The sequence below is a fragment of the Synchytrium microbalum genome (genome assembly GCF_006535985.1).
Source record: "Synchytrium microbalum strain JEL517 chromosome Unknown SmJEL517_scf0032, whole genome shotgun sequence".
NCBI lineage: Eukaryota > Fungi > Chytridiomycota > Chytridiomycetes > Synchytriales > Synchytriaceae > Synchytrium > Synchytrium microbalum.
Window position 1 is genome coordinate 130,696 of NW_022158381.1, and position 17,694 is coordinate 148,389.

Below are 17,694 nucleotides of genomic sequence, written 5' to 3' on the forward strand. Positions count from 1 at the left end.
GAATCTCGCTTATAAACCAACACAACTCTTGACGCCAGGTCTTGACGTGCCAGTCCCACTAATATAAATTATCCTTATTTCCATCGCGTATACCGTTTAGACCGTACACAGCGATTGCTTTACATTCTACATATTATATAACACCTCGACATTATAGTGCATACATGTTAAGAACAAGCCTCCCATAACAAGTCTGCATAATACTTGTCAGAGTACTTGGCTTCAAAGGGCGTCACCACTATATCGTTATGACCCACAGATCCTAGGAGAAGGAGAAGACTTCAATGAGTATATTAGCTGCTGGTTTGTTTGTTTTTTGGTCGACATACTTGTATGAGCATGCGTATAGACTCCCTTATCATCAGTCATCATTTCAACTCCCAGCGATTTCAGAATGTGTAGTTTGAGCCTGTTGAGAATGATTGATCTCAGTAAGAATCTTGTATAGACTTTCACGAATGATTTAAAGTTATGACTGCCACAAAAGTTATTCATTACAGCATACTCTTCCGACTCCTTCATTTTTGCCTCATGACGTATCCACACTCACAACCACACACTTACAATGACGGATCAGGAGGAACACCAGCCTCCACTCGTTCCTCCTCTTCAAGAGCCTGCATCTCCTGCAAATAAGCCTGATATCTCTCTTCTAAATCCCCAATAGACTGATGAATGCTATTCAACTCGTGTTTGACATTGGTTTGTTGTGATTCCAGTTTCGATGATTCGACAGAATATTTCAATGATGAGGCTTCTGTAGATGCATTTAATTGTCGAGTTTGCGCATCTTGGAGTCTTTGGGCCAGAGCTAAAAAAGCAGCGACAGTCAACGATACTGCATGGTGGGTTTGATGTTGATCAACTGCTTCAGCATATACAGCACTTACTGGCAAGGACGATACGAGTATGTTCATGTTGTCTAGCTCGTAATTCCGATGTCTTTCTTTCATTATCTAGTATGTCTGATATGATTGATGTGTCTTCTCTTGGTGATAAATGTTGCAGTAATTCAGGAACGAGAACGGGGAGTTCGTCCATACTAGAAGCACTATTATTGCTACTATTATTAATGTTCGATGCTGCGGCTGACATGTTTCTTCCTCGTTCTCGTTCAGTAATGACTGGACGCCTGGACCAGACTGCGATTTCTGAGCAAAAAACACCGAAAGTCGTGGAGGACTACAACACATGAAAGTTACAGATCTGGCTGCAAAGACAATTGTAACGCGTAGTTCTCAGTTGATCTAAGCTGTTCTAACTACTATTTTGAACTTCGCGCAATAGAAATGGTGCAATATTAAGTACACATCCATACTTACAAGGTAATCATATGCAACAGTGATATCATACAGCATCACTCACTCACTCAAGAGCCCGTTTGAAACTTGAGAACCTCATTACCTAATAGATATACTCTAGTGAGCTAAAGAAAATACACTGAATCTTCTCCTATAGACTTACCCCAGCTTGTCCAATTCGGAAGCAGGTTCCTAGCAAACAATTCCAGGCATCGATACTCTTTCGGTAGATATGGTTTCAGCACGCCTACATCAAGTACAATGTGTCAGCGAAAGTACTCATTCCAGTTGACTACGGCCCATGGCTTACCTTCTAAAGACGGTTTCCTCGAGTGGTGACTACTCGGCACAGAGAATATAGCATATGGTGATGGTATTGATTGTGTGGTTGACGTGCTCGCAATAATGATCTTCTCATACGGCTTGCGATGAACACTAATAAAAACGCCAAAAATCAGAACACAAAAAGATGACAGCACAACATGAAAAGATCCCAACTCATCAAGATCTCTAACCCATTCCCCAGCACTGGTAACTTTACACCAATACCATTCTGCCAATAGCGTCAACTTCCAGTCCCTAATGACCTTATTCCTGACAAACTCGTGATGGCGCGGTGTATTCGTCATCCAAAAGACCACTAGACCGTCTGGAAATATGAGGTCATTGACTGGCAGTTTGAACATATCGTAACGGTCCAACTGATCATATTTGGAGTGAACGGAAGAGTTTGGCCATGGGAAGTCGATCACGATTAGGTTGTATTTGTGGCCTGGGAAGTAAGGATGGGCATGGGTGAGCTAAACGTCTCGTTTATAATGTGGTTCTGGTCACTTTTTTTTACCAATGACGAGAGCATCGACATACGACAGATCCGACATGAGAAAGGTCGAATTCGGCGGTATATTGATGACTGAACCTGCACCGTCGAGCTCGGTTTTGAGCTGCAGACCATAGCTAGTACTGTTTGTCAAGAGTTTGTTGACGAGCTTGACAGTTTCAACCACAGTTGGAAGCTCTAAGCGATAGATACCCATTCTAGTGAATAACAATCACTTGAAAGAAATCTGTAGACCCAAAAAACGTATACTGTACCCTTTATAATATCCAAACCTTGAACATCACAATCCCCAACAGCCTTTCCAACATCAAGCCAATCAATACCAGCACTTTCAGATACACTAGCTCCAACTATACCACCAGTCTCACCAACACTCGTATAATGTCCAAACCCCATAACCTCCGAATGCGCATCACTCAAGAAATGTCGAATCAGCAAATGATCCCTTTCTGCGTATTCTTGTTGTGCTGATGGAGCAGCAGGCTCCTTACGTCTTCGTTTGCGTTTATGAGTTGATGCTCCATCGTCACCTTCGGTAGCTGTTGATGTGTTGGTGAATGGTTGCGACAAGGTGAATTCGTTTGGGTGAAAGCTGGCAATTTCGGTACCGTTCGCTAGCTTATAAACGTGAGATCTGCATGAGTCCAAAATGCATGCCTTGGAGCTAGTGTAAACTATCGCACAATTCGTGTTCATTTGGTTTCTTTTTTGCATGGTGCTGTGGACCAAATAAAGGAGAGAAGACGAACATCGTGTTTCAAAAGCTTTTCTACATATCAACTTGCTTGCTATTTTCTACTTCACATACAAAATCATTCTGCATCTTTTCCTCTACAGCAATTACACACACTACAAATATTTCGTAAGGTTGCCAGCTTAAAGCTCCAATTGGTAGCCTTCCAGCCTCCCAGTTTCGCCAACGGTCAAATCAAGGAGACCTTGAGCAGCAAGAATCCAAGCCTTGGCTCGTTTTGCATTTCCAAGCATGTCATAGCTATGGGAACATTAGTGTTTACATGCATATGAACCAGAAAAGAAATAAATCAAAACTCACCAGCGAGCAATATCGATGAAGGTAAGACGATCGAACTTGTTCAATCAGAAAGGTACTCGACTGATGATCGCACCATCACTAGTTTTCAGTGAAGATACCTCCAGCAGACGCACATGCCCTCTTACTATACTCGATAGCGGCAAGGAGCATGGCTCTTTACACGACCAATCATGAAGCGAATAAGTGTCAACTCAGTCTTGGGCTGAGTACAACCACATTTGTACGAAGCTTCTACCGCATCGAGTTCTCCACGAATGACGGCAGCGTCGACACTTTTAACCATTTTCTTTTTATTCTTGACACGGAGCAAGATTCCTTCTCGTACTTGACGATTGGATATCCCGTAACTGTCATCTGCAAGACACAAGTCGCACTTGCAGATGATGTCAAACTTCTCCAACTCAAATTGAGCCAACAGTTGGGGTCTATATATGGAATCGTGATTTCCGTATTGGCAAGGGATATCTCGATTGGCACGACATATCATAGCGTAGCCATAGTACGATACAGATACAATACTGCAACAACTATGGTTTATCAATGAGGGCAAAAGATACAAGCAAAATGTATCACCTATATCTTCAGATGTCTTTTCAGCGAGAACATTCTCGCAGAAGAGTTGCGGTACATTGACAAGAGGGGTGCAACAAGCGTAAATCAATTCCTATGTATCCGTAGATGATTTATTATTAAATTATGATTCCATAAGCATGTTTAGTTAATCTTAAAACCACCAGTTTTCGTACTCCAAAATCCCTTTGGATCATACTTTGTTTGCGCCAATTTAGCAGCATTACGGGATGCAACCGGCAACCTCCCAAAATAATCTTGCTTCAAATATGCATCATTGGCAAACAATGGCAACGAAGTCAAGGATGGCAATGTTCCAGCATTGACACCACTCAAATACGTATTGCGTATACCTGTATATACTTGAGTTAGTGCGTTCTGAACTGTCGTATCAAAGGCAGCACCAGTCCAGCTATAATCCAGCTCGAATATGATATAATCGTGGGTTGGATCAAAGCTTAAGGAGTCACCTCCTGAAGCGAGTGCCTTTTGTGCCAGCATTTTGGGGATTGGTTGGAAGGCTATTGTTCCAATCAAGAATGGTGTTGAGATGATGGTATCCGTGATATTAAAGAAGGTATCGTATGCTGTTTGTAGGACGGCGATGTTCGCGGATGATGGTAACGGCAGTGTTTCGGTTCCTATTTGATAGCGGAATCCGTGTAGCACTCCAATGTCGTTACCCTGCAGCTGTAAAAGCAAATTTGCTGTCAGTACATCCTGCACCAGTAACAGAAAAAGGTTTGTTTCCATTCTGCCATACCAAGCTGTAATATGTTTGTGTTTTGGCTGAATTCAACAATGGCCCAATACTCGTAAAGTTCCTAAAGACACTTCCTGGTGATGCACCGTTATAATAGAAGAAGCAAATCCAAGTATTGATCAATGAAGATTTTTCATATGTGATGATTATACCAGCCTTTTCGTCAGGATAGTGCTCTGTAAAGTCACGAACAGCTTTGATGATTTGAGGAGTCTTTGATTTGTCAAATGTCATGATGCCTCCCCAAACCTAATACGTGTTACTTTTGTGATTAGAGCATGATTTGTTCGCGCCAAAAGATGATAATTGACCTGGTTTGAATGCATACCTGTCCTTGAGGATACGCCTTGAGCGTAAATCGACTGACAATTCCAAAATTATTTCCACCTAAGAATGGATTGTCAAAACCGTCAAATTTCATTCAAGAGCATCCAGCAAATTTTAATTTTGTTATTTTTACGTACCTCCTTTGAGAACTGCAAAGAGATCAGAATTTTGATTTGCGTTTGCGTTTACAATAGAGCCATCTGCCAGCACAATCTCGTAGTTCACAATGTTGTTAGAAGCCCATCCATACTGTGTTGACTTGAATGATAGCCCATTGCCTAGGAGCAAGCCACCAACACCAACAAGACCAATACGACCTAAGCATCAGCTGTAAGTTCATACAAGTCTCGATACAATGATTCGAGAGTTGCCATTCTGATGAGTACAAATGGAGAGGCCTTGAACTCTGTCAAAGTAGTAATTTTGAGTACTTGCCTCCCACGACAGTAACTCCAAGTGGATCCAAAACTTTAATCACATCTTGCCACTTGTTGCCAGAACCAACTACAACAGTCTGCGATGCTTGGTTGTACGTGACTTCATTGATTTTCGCCAACGAGACCACTAGTATTTCGAATGTGAAAAGCTCGAAAACACTAGCTCGAAAACACTAGAAACGAACTTCACCAAAACTGACCTATGCCTGAAGAGCTACTGAAACCAAGGTTTGGATTGTGGCCTCCAGACTTGACAGAAAAAGTCTCGTTTGTTTGGAGTAGTGTTTTGACAACCATTGATATTTCAGAAGCATTGCGAGGGAAGATGATGCATTTGGGCCGAATCTCCGTAGCTAGAAGAGATTTTTAGTTTCAAATGAGAAGATAGTGATGGAAATAGTTTGTGTTAGGTTTGTGACGTTCGTCAACTCAGTATATAGCCAAGCTGTTGCATGCGTGCATACCTGCAAAACTCCAATAGTTGAGCTCTTCGGTTGCATAAGAAACTGACAATGGATACACGGCATCGGATGGAATAACATTACAGGCTGTTAGTGATGTTGGCCCTGCCCTGGCTATTATGATGGAGGCAAGCAGAGCAAACCACGCGGACGCGGATCCAAAAGAAGGCACCATAGCTATTTTCAAAGTATGTTTGCCCTTAAAAGTGCGGTAAAGTTGCACACAATTGCTGTCGAATTTGGGCTAGCTGCGATTCTAAGAGTTGTACGAAAGTCAGCAGTTGAAGCAGGGATGCAAACGGAATAGACAAAGAAAGGCGATCAGTTCATTGGTACCGAGGCAGAGTCCTCTAATGTGTCCTTGACACAGTAGGCCAAACTCTGTTGCAAGCTCTGGAACAAATGTTTTGGTAGCGTTTGTTGGTTTATGCGAGTGACTACGATTCCAGCATTCCAAGCGAGTTTACAGTTATTGGTGGCACTGGTATCCTGAGATTGGTCAGTTAACTGAAAAATACATCCCTTCTTTGTATCATATGAAATCGAAAGGTCCACTCGTCCACTCGCCAGTATATTTTTGGTTATGACATGTTCACGTCCATTTCAAGTTATTTTCACTTTTCTGAGTGGATTTCATAATAAATTACGTTAATAAAATGGCCTTGCATCCTTTTATTGTTCTTCTTGACGTTTTCTTTCTCAACCCCGATTTCGTGTCGACCCCGATCGTTCAATGACCAACCCCCACTTGGAGAATGAAACAAGGTAAGGTAACTTGTTATCGATCGGTGGCCCAACCAGCGTAGATTCCATTCGTTCAATCATATTTAGATGCATCTAACATCTTACTTCCACCATTTTTCATAAACAGAGACGACTTCTCGCGCATCAACGCAGAACGACCATCTGTTGTCGTCTGATGAAGACTCGGATGACAATGCTGCAAGACTAGATATCCGTGCTGCTTTGTCTCTGGACGATGTCGTATACAAGACGCTCCTATATGAACTCATCAAACCAAATGATCCAGACGCCTTTCACGAAGCTCTGCAATTGTCGAATCTTACAGAGATTGAATGGAATGAAGATATAGCTACTGCAAATTTCAATCATGTAAATGGTATGTGCAGTTTGGACGCCTTATTGGATTTATGATGTTTACACTGGGTTGCAGTTTGGATGACGTGCCATTTGTCGGACGGACGATTCCTTACTCGTGCATTTAAACAAATACTGAACAGAATCTTGTAGATACCGTAGAGTATCACTACTCGGAGGTTGCTAAAGACCCGCTTGAATACGCACATATCCTAACAGCTGGGGCATCACGTCGCAGGATACAGCTCTTTTATATATACGACTTGATGCGACAATTATCTGATATGCTGGCTCCATATAAAGAGAGAAGAAGTATGATGGAAGAGATACTCGAGCTTGGACGATCTGGAATTGTGTTCGACAATGAAAGAGGTCTGCCACAATATTACACGTTCTTGCTCGAGCTTCAAACACAGGTAGAAAACCATCATTTTGTCATATTACTAGCCTCTTAGCTGAAATGGGACGTGTTTTGCCTATCCTGAAGCTCGCTACCGTTTAGATTGCTGTTGAAGTTGCATCAGTCTATCCTCATCGGCTTGGAGATGCCAAATTCTGGGAAGACAAGGAAGTCAACAATGTGAAATGTGCTGCTCACGATGAGTATCTTTACAACCTCGGTGTTCGACAGAGAAAGGTCAGTACGATCTATAGAAGGATTCCATTTGCTTGATTCTGCGTCTTGACATTACTAGACTCCTTCTCGACATCTCATTATAACTGATTGTATTTGATAGGCTGCAGACACCTTAAATGATAAGGTGCTGGTTGGTGAATTCAGGACTGAGTACTCTTGGGACAAGTGTGTGGAGAAAGTTTGTGAAGAAGTGCTGGTGTGGCTGAATTTGGCTATTAATACTTTACCAGATGCAATACCGAGGTTTACGGTATGTTACAAGAATCTGCATTTTACGTACAGAGTGGCGTCCTAAAAATCTGCAATTGCTGCCGTGCTTTTGTTGTCTAACTTTTCAGCCTTTAGTTACTTCCACCACGACACTCATCTCATTCCTCTGCTTCATCATCAAGTCCGAAACAATCTAAACTACTCTCACCGGACAGAGTCAAGCAATATGTACCTGCATTACGATCAAAGCAACAAGACGCCACTGCCGGCGTGCCACCACAACAAATGTCTTCTCCCTCGAAACAAAATACGAAGTCGTCGGGTTCTTCTTCTGCTGCAGCTCATCAGAAGAAGCACTCTTCTTCTAGTGCTTCTCCTACCAAGAAGCTGTAAGATTACATTTTTTAAGCGAAAACTCTTAATAACCGATCTAATCTTGTCTCGTCCTCATAGAACACCTTCCGCCGTTGTTGTAGATATGGGTGAGGCAGGGACTGGTAATGAAGACGATGACGACGATGATGATAATGAACCTCCACCACCGTCCAATAAAGGCGAGGCTAGGGCTCATCCAATTCTCCATGAACGTAATCGCAAGACAACATCATCACCGTCTCCTTCAGCGTCAGAGACAGAGCAACAGCCACAACAGCAACCAGACGTCAATTACTCAAACCGACCGTTTCCACCACAATATGCAGTGCATAATCCGCCAAATAAACTTGACAATCCAGATAGAGATATAGAAGACGATGTGCAGAACCATCGTGATGATCCCATCGAAGAAGACGATAAAATCGACGATCCACCACCAGCACCAAAGCGAAATAATAAGAAACGATCCCGAAGCACCTCGAATGATCCTACTGATGACAATGGAGGTGATTTACTTTTTACCAAAGGTCTATTGCCAGTCAAGAATAAAAAGTCGAAAACAAAGTCATCTGATTCAATGGAAGAGCAACCACCTGAAGGAGTACAACGGCCTCGTAATCCTGAAAAAGGTAGTCGCAGTCAACCAAAGGGGCAGGCAAATGCAAATGTCAAGGTCAGAGACGGTCGTAGTCATAAGAGACCTTGGATGGTAGTGGAATTGGAAGCTTTAGAAGAGGGCATGAAGAAGCATAAAAGTAGTTGGGTGAAAATTGTTGAAATGACTGGACCGAATGGGAATGGGATTTTGTCCCATCGCTTTGAGGTGAGATGTGTTTTCGAAAATCAAAATTTTCACGTGAGATGTTGCAAGAGAAGGCAGATTGACTGAAGAGCCATTATTTGCTTCAGCTGACCGGGATTTGTTTTGCTCTGTGAGCTGACTCTCTTTTTTTCCTCACCTAGGGACTAAATCCAGGCAAATGCCAAACGATGCTCAAGGACAAAGCACGTACCGAGAAGGACAGAAGACGTCGCCTGAAGATCGATTTAGGAGTTTTTGGCGATGCACCATTGACTCGCAACGACAAAAACACAAAGAAAAAGAAAGGTGGACGAGATGGACAGCAGCCAGTGGATGAAGAGCAACAGCCAGAGATTGAGGATGAGCAGCTAGATGATGAAGATCAGCAGCCAGAGAATGAAGTGAAGACTGAAGAAGGAGATTCATCATAAATGAAACGAACTAGCTAGATTTGTAACATTGAGACATTTTTAAATACAACACATGCAATAAGTATGAATTTGAGTTTGAATTGATTGTTTCTGCGAGTCTAGTGTTGTTGTTTTTTCAAAATCGTGATTCATCGCATCACAGTTTATTCTGCGTCACTGTAGCTATTTCCTATAGCAGATATCACGAAAAATCACGCTCTTTACGCTCATAAATCTACCAGAAGCCTCAAATCCAGCTTTTCTTTGTCAACCCCTCAACTCTGCAACCCCAGTTTCGCTACTCACCACCCTACCACCAATAGCCCTACCCATACCTTCGAGCATGCCAAGAGGCACGTAACTCCATTATGCGATCGCTTTCTGTTACAGTATTGAATCCATTATATTATGACTCTGATATATCAATCTACCTTATTAGCAACGCCACCTCGCGAAACAGCACCAAACGACAATCTGTCGTCATCTGAAGACGAGTCAGAAGACAATGTAGCTAGATTAGACTTGTATTCTTCTCTCACGGTGGACCATCTAGTATATCAGACGCTTTTATATGGGCTCATTAAAGCAAATGATCTGAATGCTTTCCAAGAGACGGTACGAGTGTCGAATACGGTAGAAGTTGAATGGAATGATGAGATAGAAGGTACAAAGTTTAGGCAACTGAATGGTGAGTGTGGATTCAGAGAGTTTCGGATTGTGTGGTTGCTTCAGTCGCTGTCGCGCGTGACGTGACGGGTGTTGGTTGATGATGCTTTTACACGTGCCAATTCGTCCAAAGAGCAAACGTACTCAATTATTTGGTATGAATTCATGATAGACACACCACAATTCCACTATCGACAAGTCGCTACAGACCCACTTGAATTCGCCCATATCTTGACAAACCCAGCATCACTTCGTCGAATTCAGCTATTCTATATCTGGGATTTGATGCGTCAAGTATCTGATATGCTCAGTTCGCACACTGAGAGGAAGAAGATGCTAAAGCAGATTCTGAGGCTCGGGCAGAATGGAATTGTGTTTGATAAGACACAGGGTGGACACGAATACTATACGTTCTTGATTGAGCTCCAGACACAAGTAAACATGAATGCCCTGTCGCTGTGTTTAGCTCTTAACTTGTTATGCAAATGTTGTAATATGCTCAAACCATCTATTGTTTTGTAGATTGCAACTGAAGTCGCATCGGTCAGGCCTCGTGATCTTGGAGATGACAGATTCTGGGGGAATATGGATACGAACAATGTAGAAACTGCTGCTCGAACTGCATATCGGCGTGAGCTGGTTGCTCGACAGAAACTGGTAGGCGTATGAAAGAAGACATTAACGCTTTCAGAGAGAAAAAAAAATGCACAAAATTTTCACATCACAGGTCCGACAGTCTTAACGTGAAAATTTCGAATTCAATAGGCCAAGGATACGGAAGGTGACAAGACTCTGGTTGGTGAATTCAGATCTCGGTACTCCTGGGATTTGTGTATGGAAAGAGTCTGTCGAGAGGTGTTGGTGCCCTTGGCTTTGGCTATTAATGATTTGCCGAATGCTATACCAAGGTTCAAGGTATATTGCTCGCATTGATTTGATCAACAAGCATTACTTCGTAGGCCTTTGCTTTTTCTTTCTTTTTGAGTTCTAAACTATAGATCTTCTCAATATTAGGCAACATCACAACGACTTCGAGCAACTTCCTCTCGTGCATCGACTCCAAGATCTACTGGAGCAGTTTCTCCACTCACAGCAATAAAGCAGTCACCATCACAGCTTCAACAACAAGAACTATTGAATCAAATGCAAACGATTCCGCAGTCATCACCTACTAGACCGCCTCTACCACCATCTCCAAAACCTTCTGCCAAGTCACAAGCTCCACTACCTCCTCCCACCAAGACAGGCACACCTAAAGTAACTCAAAAGCCATCAGCATCGTTGTCTTCTCGTCCTGTTGGACAAAAGAAAGAGCCTCATGCTGGTAATCAAAATAAGCAGCCTCCTGCTGGTGATCGAAAAGCGCAGCCTTCTGCTACTGATCAAAAGAAGCAGCGTTCTGCTGGTATCCCTCCTGCCAAGAAGGGGTAAGTTATCGCTGTTGATTCGCACATTAACCAACGATCAACATTTCTTCCTATTTCCTTAGAACACCTCCAATTATCGTTGATCAAGGTGAAGACGACGAGGACGAGGACGATTCGCAACTACCACCAAAACCAGATCGACAAGGAAATGCGTCAGCAGCTCAATCAAATAGTAATGTATCTAGTCGCACCTCAACAAGGCTGCCATCACCTACTGCATCACAGCCAGACCAAGATTCAGAACAGCAACAGGAGGACGATGATTACTCAAACAAGCCATATCCGCCGCAATATGCGATAAAACACCCGCCATCTAAATTTAAGAACCCAGATCGAGACATTGAAGACGATCGTGACTATATTCCAGATAGAGACAATGACGGCTACCGAGACGATCCATTGGGCGACGAAGACGAAGGGCCACAGCTAATTCGAAAGGAACGTAAACAGAACGACAAGAAACGGAGACGGAATGGCAATCTCTCTGAAGATGATCAAGGCAATAATAGTCGACCTCCAAAGATGACCAAGCGACCACTCCCACCTTCCTTTACTGCAAACAAGCCTCAGCAAACACAACCAGAAGGACCAAAGCAGCCTCGTCGTACACCACCACCATCACCAGACCAAACATCAGATATTGAAGAAATAGTCGCAAAACGTCGTGTTAGGCAGTTCAAGAGATGGTCTAGTGCTGATGTGAAGGCGTTGGAAGAGGCGATGAGGAAGTATGGAAGTGGATGGGCAAAGATTCAGGCTATGACTGGGCCAGATGGGAATGGAAAATTGAGTCATTTTTATGAGGTATGTACGTGTGTGTGCTTTCATCGTGTGGTTGTTTGGGTATTTCGTCATATCAGCATTTGAAGGAAATGAAAACTGTAATGTTATGTAGAAAGGATTGTGCAGAATGCCAAAAAACAGTCTTTCCGTTGAAAAGACTGCTATCAACCTTCAAATCTAACTCTCTCTCTTTCTCTCCTTACACTCACAGGGCCTCATACCACGACAAGCCCAAACCTTGCTTAAAGATAAAGCCCGGTCTGAAAAGGATCGAAGGCTACGAAACAACGTTCCATTAGGTATATGGGGACTTGGAAGCTCGCATGTTGAACGTGATCGAAGACTGGCTCAACAGATTCGGGCACAGGGAGGAAGAAATCGGGCGAGGACAGAAGACGAGGAGGAGGATGAGGAGGGACAGCAGCAGCCACCAGGAGAGCGGGAAGGAAGAGATGGGGCGAGGGTAGAAGAGGGGGAGGAGGGACAGCAGCAGGAACGAGTGCGGAATGAAGAGGACGAGCAAGAGCAGGAGAACGAGGAGCAACAGCAAGAAGGGGAAGAGCAACAGTGGGACGAAGAGGGAGAGGAGCAGCAGCAAGACGAAGAAGACGAGGAGCAACAACAGGATGATGAAGATAGTCAGATGGCATGATGCTACTAAGAGAAGGACTTGTTCGTATTTACTATATCAATTACATTTCGCTAATGGTAATGGAGCAATAAAAACAGAGGTGTCAAAAAATAAAAATGCAACGTGTCTCAGAATTACTTTCTTATATGTGTTGCGTGCTTATAAACAAGATGCTGCCGTTCTTAACATCACTATTACGGCGATCCTCTCCGCAACAAATCCACATCCGACTGCATAGACGAATTCCTCGTCTCGTATATCCCATTACTACTAGGCATACTCGTATCGTATGGTGAATACGGTGGTGGTGGATTCGAAGCAACAGCATTAGATTCATTGATTGTTGGGAGTGATGATGTTATAGTTATCACGTTGCTGTTAGTGTTGAGTATTGGTGAGGCTGGGACTGATGGCACAGGCGTAATATGTGAGGATCCAAGCACGTCTTGCTTGCAGACTGGACATAGCCGATTATGCTGGAGCAGCCAGGGATCAATGCTATTAGAATGGTGTTAGAGACACTAGCATTAAGCAGCCAAAAACACCGTAACAGAATTCAAAGCATTTACCAAGTACAGTGAAACACATGACTGCACGGCAAACTCCTAATCGTGCTTCCAATAACGAATTCATCGAGGCACACACTGCAACAGTCACTCGGTAACCCCACACTGCCCGCGCCCGACGCAGCCATAACAGCAACATCAGCACTCGTGATCGTCCTCGTTGGGAAATTCACAGATGTAAGCGTGTCTGGTTTAGGCGGCCGTGGCGTCAGCTCATAGTTCATGATTATCGGAACCCCATGAGTTTTGCGGTATACGTAGACGGCGACTAGCATGACTCCAAGCAAGACTATTGCGATTATGATTGGGATGTATGATGAGAAAGGGTTTATCGATGGTGGTGGAGTTCCCTGTGGTGAGCCAGTGTCTGTGATGTTGGTTAGTGCCAATAATGGAATGGTGTCTGTTGTGTTTGTGTTGTTTGCAGCAGCGATATTCACATTAATGGAATGAAACAGCGTCATAGCATCCACGTTCCGTAAAAACATGCTCGGGATAGTAACGGAAGATCCCAAGGTCGACGAAGTCATAATAATATATCCATCGGGTGTCGTGACGTTATCGTTATACACGATAGCGATACTTGCACCTGCGAGTTGCGCATTGTAGCATTTCGTATCGAACGAGCAGTTTCCACGTTGTATCATTATCGTCCATGGGATGGCGCTGCTGTTATGGTTTGATGTGTATATTTGGGTTTGGAAGGTATTTGAAATGTTTGGGAATGTGACGTTGAATGGCGTGCATGCATCGGTAGAGATTCGTATGACTGGTGAGAAGAGACTTGATGTGGATCGGATTTGGCCACCAAAAGCACCACTGACGGCGTACCCACTGAATCCATTAAATGTGCTGTTTATGGAGCCGACTGGCACTAAATCCAGTTCGATTGCACTTCCTCCACCATTTGTTGCCGCAGATGGCAAGTCTCGTTTAACTGCTCTACTGGTAGCTTGTACGTTGGGTAAAATGATTACGAGCAATACTAGCACTGCTAATCGTAGCGTTATTCCATCAGCCCATCTGACAAGTGATACTGGATTTCGATTTATAGGTGGGGGAAGGAGTTTCGACACAAGGTACATTATTGTAGAGGACGAAGAAGCGAGGGGAGAGTGTTCACTACTCAATGGATCCGTCTCATCGAATTCCATATATACAGTATTGGGTCACGTTTTGGACTGTTGGTTTCAGGAGTGGAACGCAATTACCCAAACCCTAGACACTTTGTTTATGAGTCCCCAATCGCCAAGTCCATGAGAAATCCGTGCATCTGGTCTCAACAATATAAAGCACGTCAGATGGCGAAACTTTAGATTGATTAGTAGTTGAGCAACATGAGGTATTACTATTGAGGGCCAGCTAAAAAAACAAGGGCCCAATATACAACTTTTCACTATTTACAGTACTACAATATTTCCAAATTCTCTCTGAATCCTCATCCTCATCATAAATCATCATGCCAATTCTTTGTGCCAGCCGCACCTGTGGTATATAAAAGCCTTCCAAGCTTACGAGAAAGTCACCAATGCACTCCCTACTTTTTGCTGCTCACTACCCAACTACTTTACGAGTACCGAGTTCGGCACACTGGCAGTACTACTAGCCTTACTACTACTGCTCGTACTATCTCCACTACTTGCAGAATCATGGCTAGCATCCCGCTTAGCTTCATCGACATTAACTCTCCCATCATCCTCGTCTTCCTCCTCCCCTCCGTCCTCATATTCTTCACCAGCATCACTTCTAGCCGACTCTTCAAGCTCATCGTCTTCATCCCATTCACCAGGCGGTGTTTCATCTCCGTCATTTTCATGTTCCTGAGCATGGTGATTCATTACAATTTTCGTAGAATCGGATGAATGGTGTGTAGGCGGTGATCTAGATATGAACAATTTACTCTTGAGAGCTTCGTCTAGTGCGATTGCCTTCATGCTATGTCTGAGAAGGAGGTTTCCACATTCTTGCAATTCTTCGGTTGTTACGGAGAGGTTGAAGCCGTTAAGCATTAGGATTTCGACTTCGAGGGCGTTTAGTTCGTTTACTGGTAATCCTCCAACCCCTGTAATTGAAATCGAGTGTTAGTACCTTGGGAAGGGCAATGAGTCATCGACTTGCGTCATGTCTTCCGATCCATGATCGACGATTGTACTAATCAGTAAACACACATAAAGATTGCTAAAACCACATTGCAAATGCCACATCAAACTTACTGGATATATGCACATTAGTAAAAAACACATCCGACAAAAACTTGACTGCGACCATAGTGGAAGAAATCAACAAGCGATGTATGCTATGATTAGTTATGGCGAGAGGTAGCCGTGTCCTGCTAGGCACATCTTCAGGGTGCTTATAGGATTTAGCAATATCGCGTGGTATCGGCGGCCCTAAGCCTTTAGCATCTGGATGTGCCATTCGGTTTAAGTATATGAGGACGGCGAGGAAGCAGTCTGTTCCACATGGTGCATACTAATAAAAACAGAGTTTCGGGTTAGTTACAAGTGGTTTTGGTAGAGATGGGTTTTTGGCATGTGTTTGACCACCGCAATGCAGAAGGGTGCGATAAGAGCGAGTAGAGCGAGTTCAAAGAATGTCAGGGCAGCAAAGTGTAGATGGATGTACATTTCAAGTTTCCATCTAGTCTCTTTGTAGCCTTGCGATGCTGGCTGTCTCTGTGTGTCCTTATCAAACATTCCCCCAAAAAAACAGGGCCAATTTGCAAATGTACACTGAATCATAAAACATACCTTTAGGATTCTGACTAGGTAGCCGTATATATCAATGTTTGGTATAGATCTTGTATGGAATCTGGTGACAGTCGCTGTCGGAGGGGCCTTATGGTCTGCGCAGATTTGAGTAAGGTAGGCTGCTAATAGTTTGATTGCTTCGGCTGGGGGCATGGCCAGGTCGAATACGGGGCTGTCATGCTTGTGATGATGTGTGTGGTGCTGCGTTGCCAGGTGCAATGTGCTTGGCGACATGGTTGTTGTCGTGTTGTCTGATTTGACAGGTAAAATGTGAGTGTGAAAGGGAGAGTGGGGCTTGATGAGCCAGAAGTTCCGACACTACAAAGACCTGGTCTACATCGGGGACTAGTTGATGGACAAAAGCTAAATGCTGGTATATACGCTCGTGTTTGGTCGCAGATGATTTAAAGATGGTGACCGGGCACTTGCTTGTAATTTACGGGTGCTCTTTTCGTTTCAACATTGACGACTGCAAACGATGTTTGAACGATGTTTTACATAGCATTATATACGCGTAACACTAACGGATCTCTACTTTCCTACTCTACTAGACACCGATTCCTGAAAGCTCGTGCAAACCTCGCACCTTAAAAAACTTAAATAAAAAGCAGTTGACATACCACCATGACGACAGGCATCCTTCTACGTAGATTCCAGCATACAGCAGCCACCACACCCACCATCGGCATGAGCATTCACCTCCCATCTCACCTTCTCCCACTATCCCCATCGCCCAAATCAACCAACGCAGCCAAACTACACCCCCAACAGCCCAAAATCACAACCGATACAGAGCTGCAACGAGCGCTAACTCGCACAGACCTCTACAACGCATTCCGTAAACACCAGCACGTCAAAGCATGGCAGATATACAAGCGCCTCGTATACCATCATCCAAACAATTTACGAATGGACGACCATAGCCAGATACTCAACATGATTGCATCAAACAGTCTGCCGGAGTTGAGCGCTAGGTTCGCATCTCGGGTCCTGTATAGTATAGGAAAGGCACAAGCATCCGACAATACCGCTGGATTGTATTTTTTGGATACACGAGACTATAACAGTATCATGCTCATTCATCTTCAGAATGAGGACCCTGGACGTGTGTTTGCTGCGTTTAGAGATATGATGGATCAGGCCAAGTCGTTTGGGGATGTGCCTATGGCTGCTGCAAGTAGTAGTCCGAATGCAAGATCCTATACACTGCTAATTACAAGTCACATCACGTCTGGTGCACTAGCTGCCGGACTGGACGTGTACAATCTCGTGAAGGCTGCTTGGCCTGCATATGAATACGATGCGGATGTCGTCGCTGTGATACTGAATGGGCTGGGACGTGCGGGCAGGATACAGGAAGCAGAGAAGATGTTTAGTAGGTACCAGCAGCATATCACAAAAAGAGATACGGGTGGATATAGCAGTAAACGTAGACAGTATAAACAGACACCACGAATCGCATCCCAATCGCGAATGGTCTCGGAAGCCATGATCAGAGTATTAGGACACCACGAACGTGTCCACGACGCTAATAAGATATTCAACACGATAAAAACCGATATACAGTCAACGCCCGATATTACCA

General features: G+C 43.8%; 4 protein-coding genes across 4 annotated transcripts; all 4 read right to left on the reverse strand.

Annotated features, from left to right (window-relative positions):
- Positions 1-167: 167 nt before the first annotated feature.
- On the reverse strand, positions 168-1,095 carry SmJEL517_g04581 (uncharacterized protein; the record flags this gene model as incomplete). Its single annotated transcript, XM_031170509.1, has 4 exons — positions 168-262; positions 330-409; positions 565-811; positions 891-1,095. 4 exons carry the CDS (start codon positions 1,093-1,095, stop codon positions 168-170), a joined length of 627 nt encoding a protein of 208 aa, XP_031023537.1.
- A 274-nt stretch (positions 1,096-1,369) lies between these two features.
- Positions 1,370-5,929, reverse strand: SmJEL517_g04582 (uncharacterized protein; the record flags this gene model as incomplete). The annotated part of the gene is made up of 13 exons (XM_031170510.1): positions 1,370-1,404; positions 1,465-1,548; positions 1,612-1,736; positions 1,800-2,073; positions 2,146-2,319; positions 2,397-2,756; positions 3,295-3,350; positions 3,421-3,621; positions 3,966-4,456; positions 4,530-4,778; positions 4,858-4,916; positions 4,994-5,173; positions 5,758-5,929. The coding sequence occupies 13 exons, from the start codon at positions 5,927-5,929 to the stop codon at positions 1,370-1,372; spliced, it is 2,460 nt and encodes an 819-aa protein (XP_031023534.1).
- Positions 5,930-12,987: 7,058 nt separating this feature from the next.
- On the reverse strand, positions 12,988-14,513 carry SmJEL517_g04583 (uncharacterized protein; the record flags this gene model as incomplete). The annotated part of the gene is made up of 2 exons (XM_031170511.1): positions 12,988-13,291; positions 13,363-14,513. 2 exons carry the CDS (start codon positions 14,511-14,513, stop codon positions 12,988-12,990), a joined length of 1,455 nt encoding a protein of 484 aa, XP_031023535.1.
- Positions 14,514-14,896: 383 nt separating this feature from the next.
- Positions 14,897-16,343, reverse strand: SmJEL517_g04584 (uncharacterized protein; the record flags this gene model as incomplete). Its single annotated transcript, XM_031170512.1, has 4 exons — positions 14,897-14,899; positions 14,937-15,421; positions 15,573-15,831; positions 16,110-16,343. The coding sequence occupies 4 exons, from the start codon at positions 16,341-16,343 to the stop codon at positions 14,897-14,899; spliced, it is 981 nt and encodes a 326-aa protein (XP_031023533.1).
- Between the last annotated feature and the right edge of the window lie 1,351 nt (positions 16,344-17,694).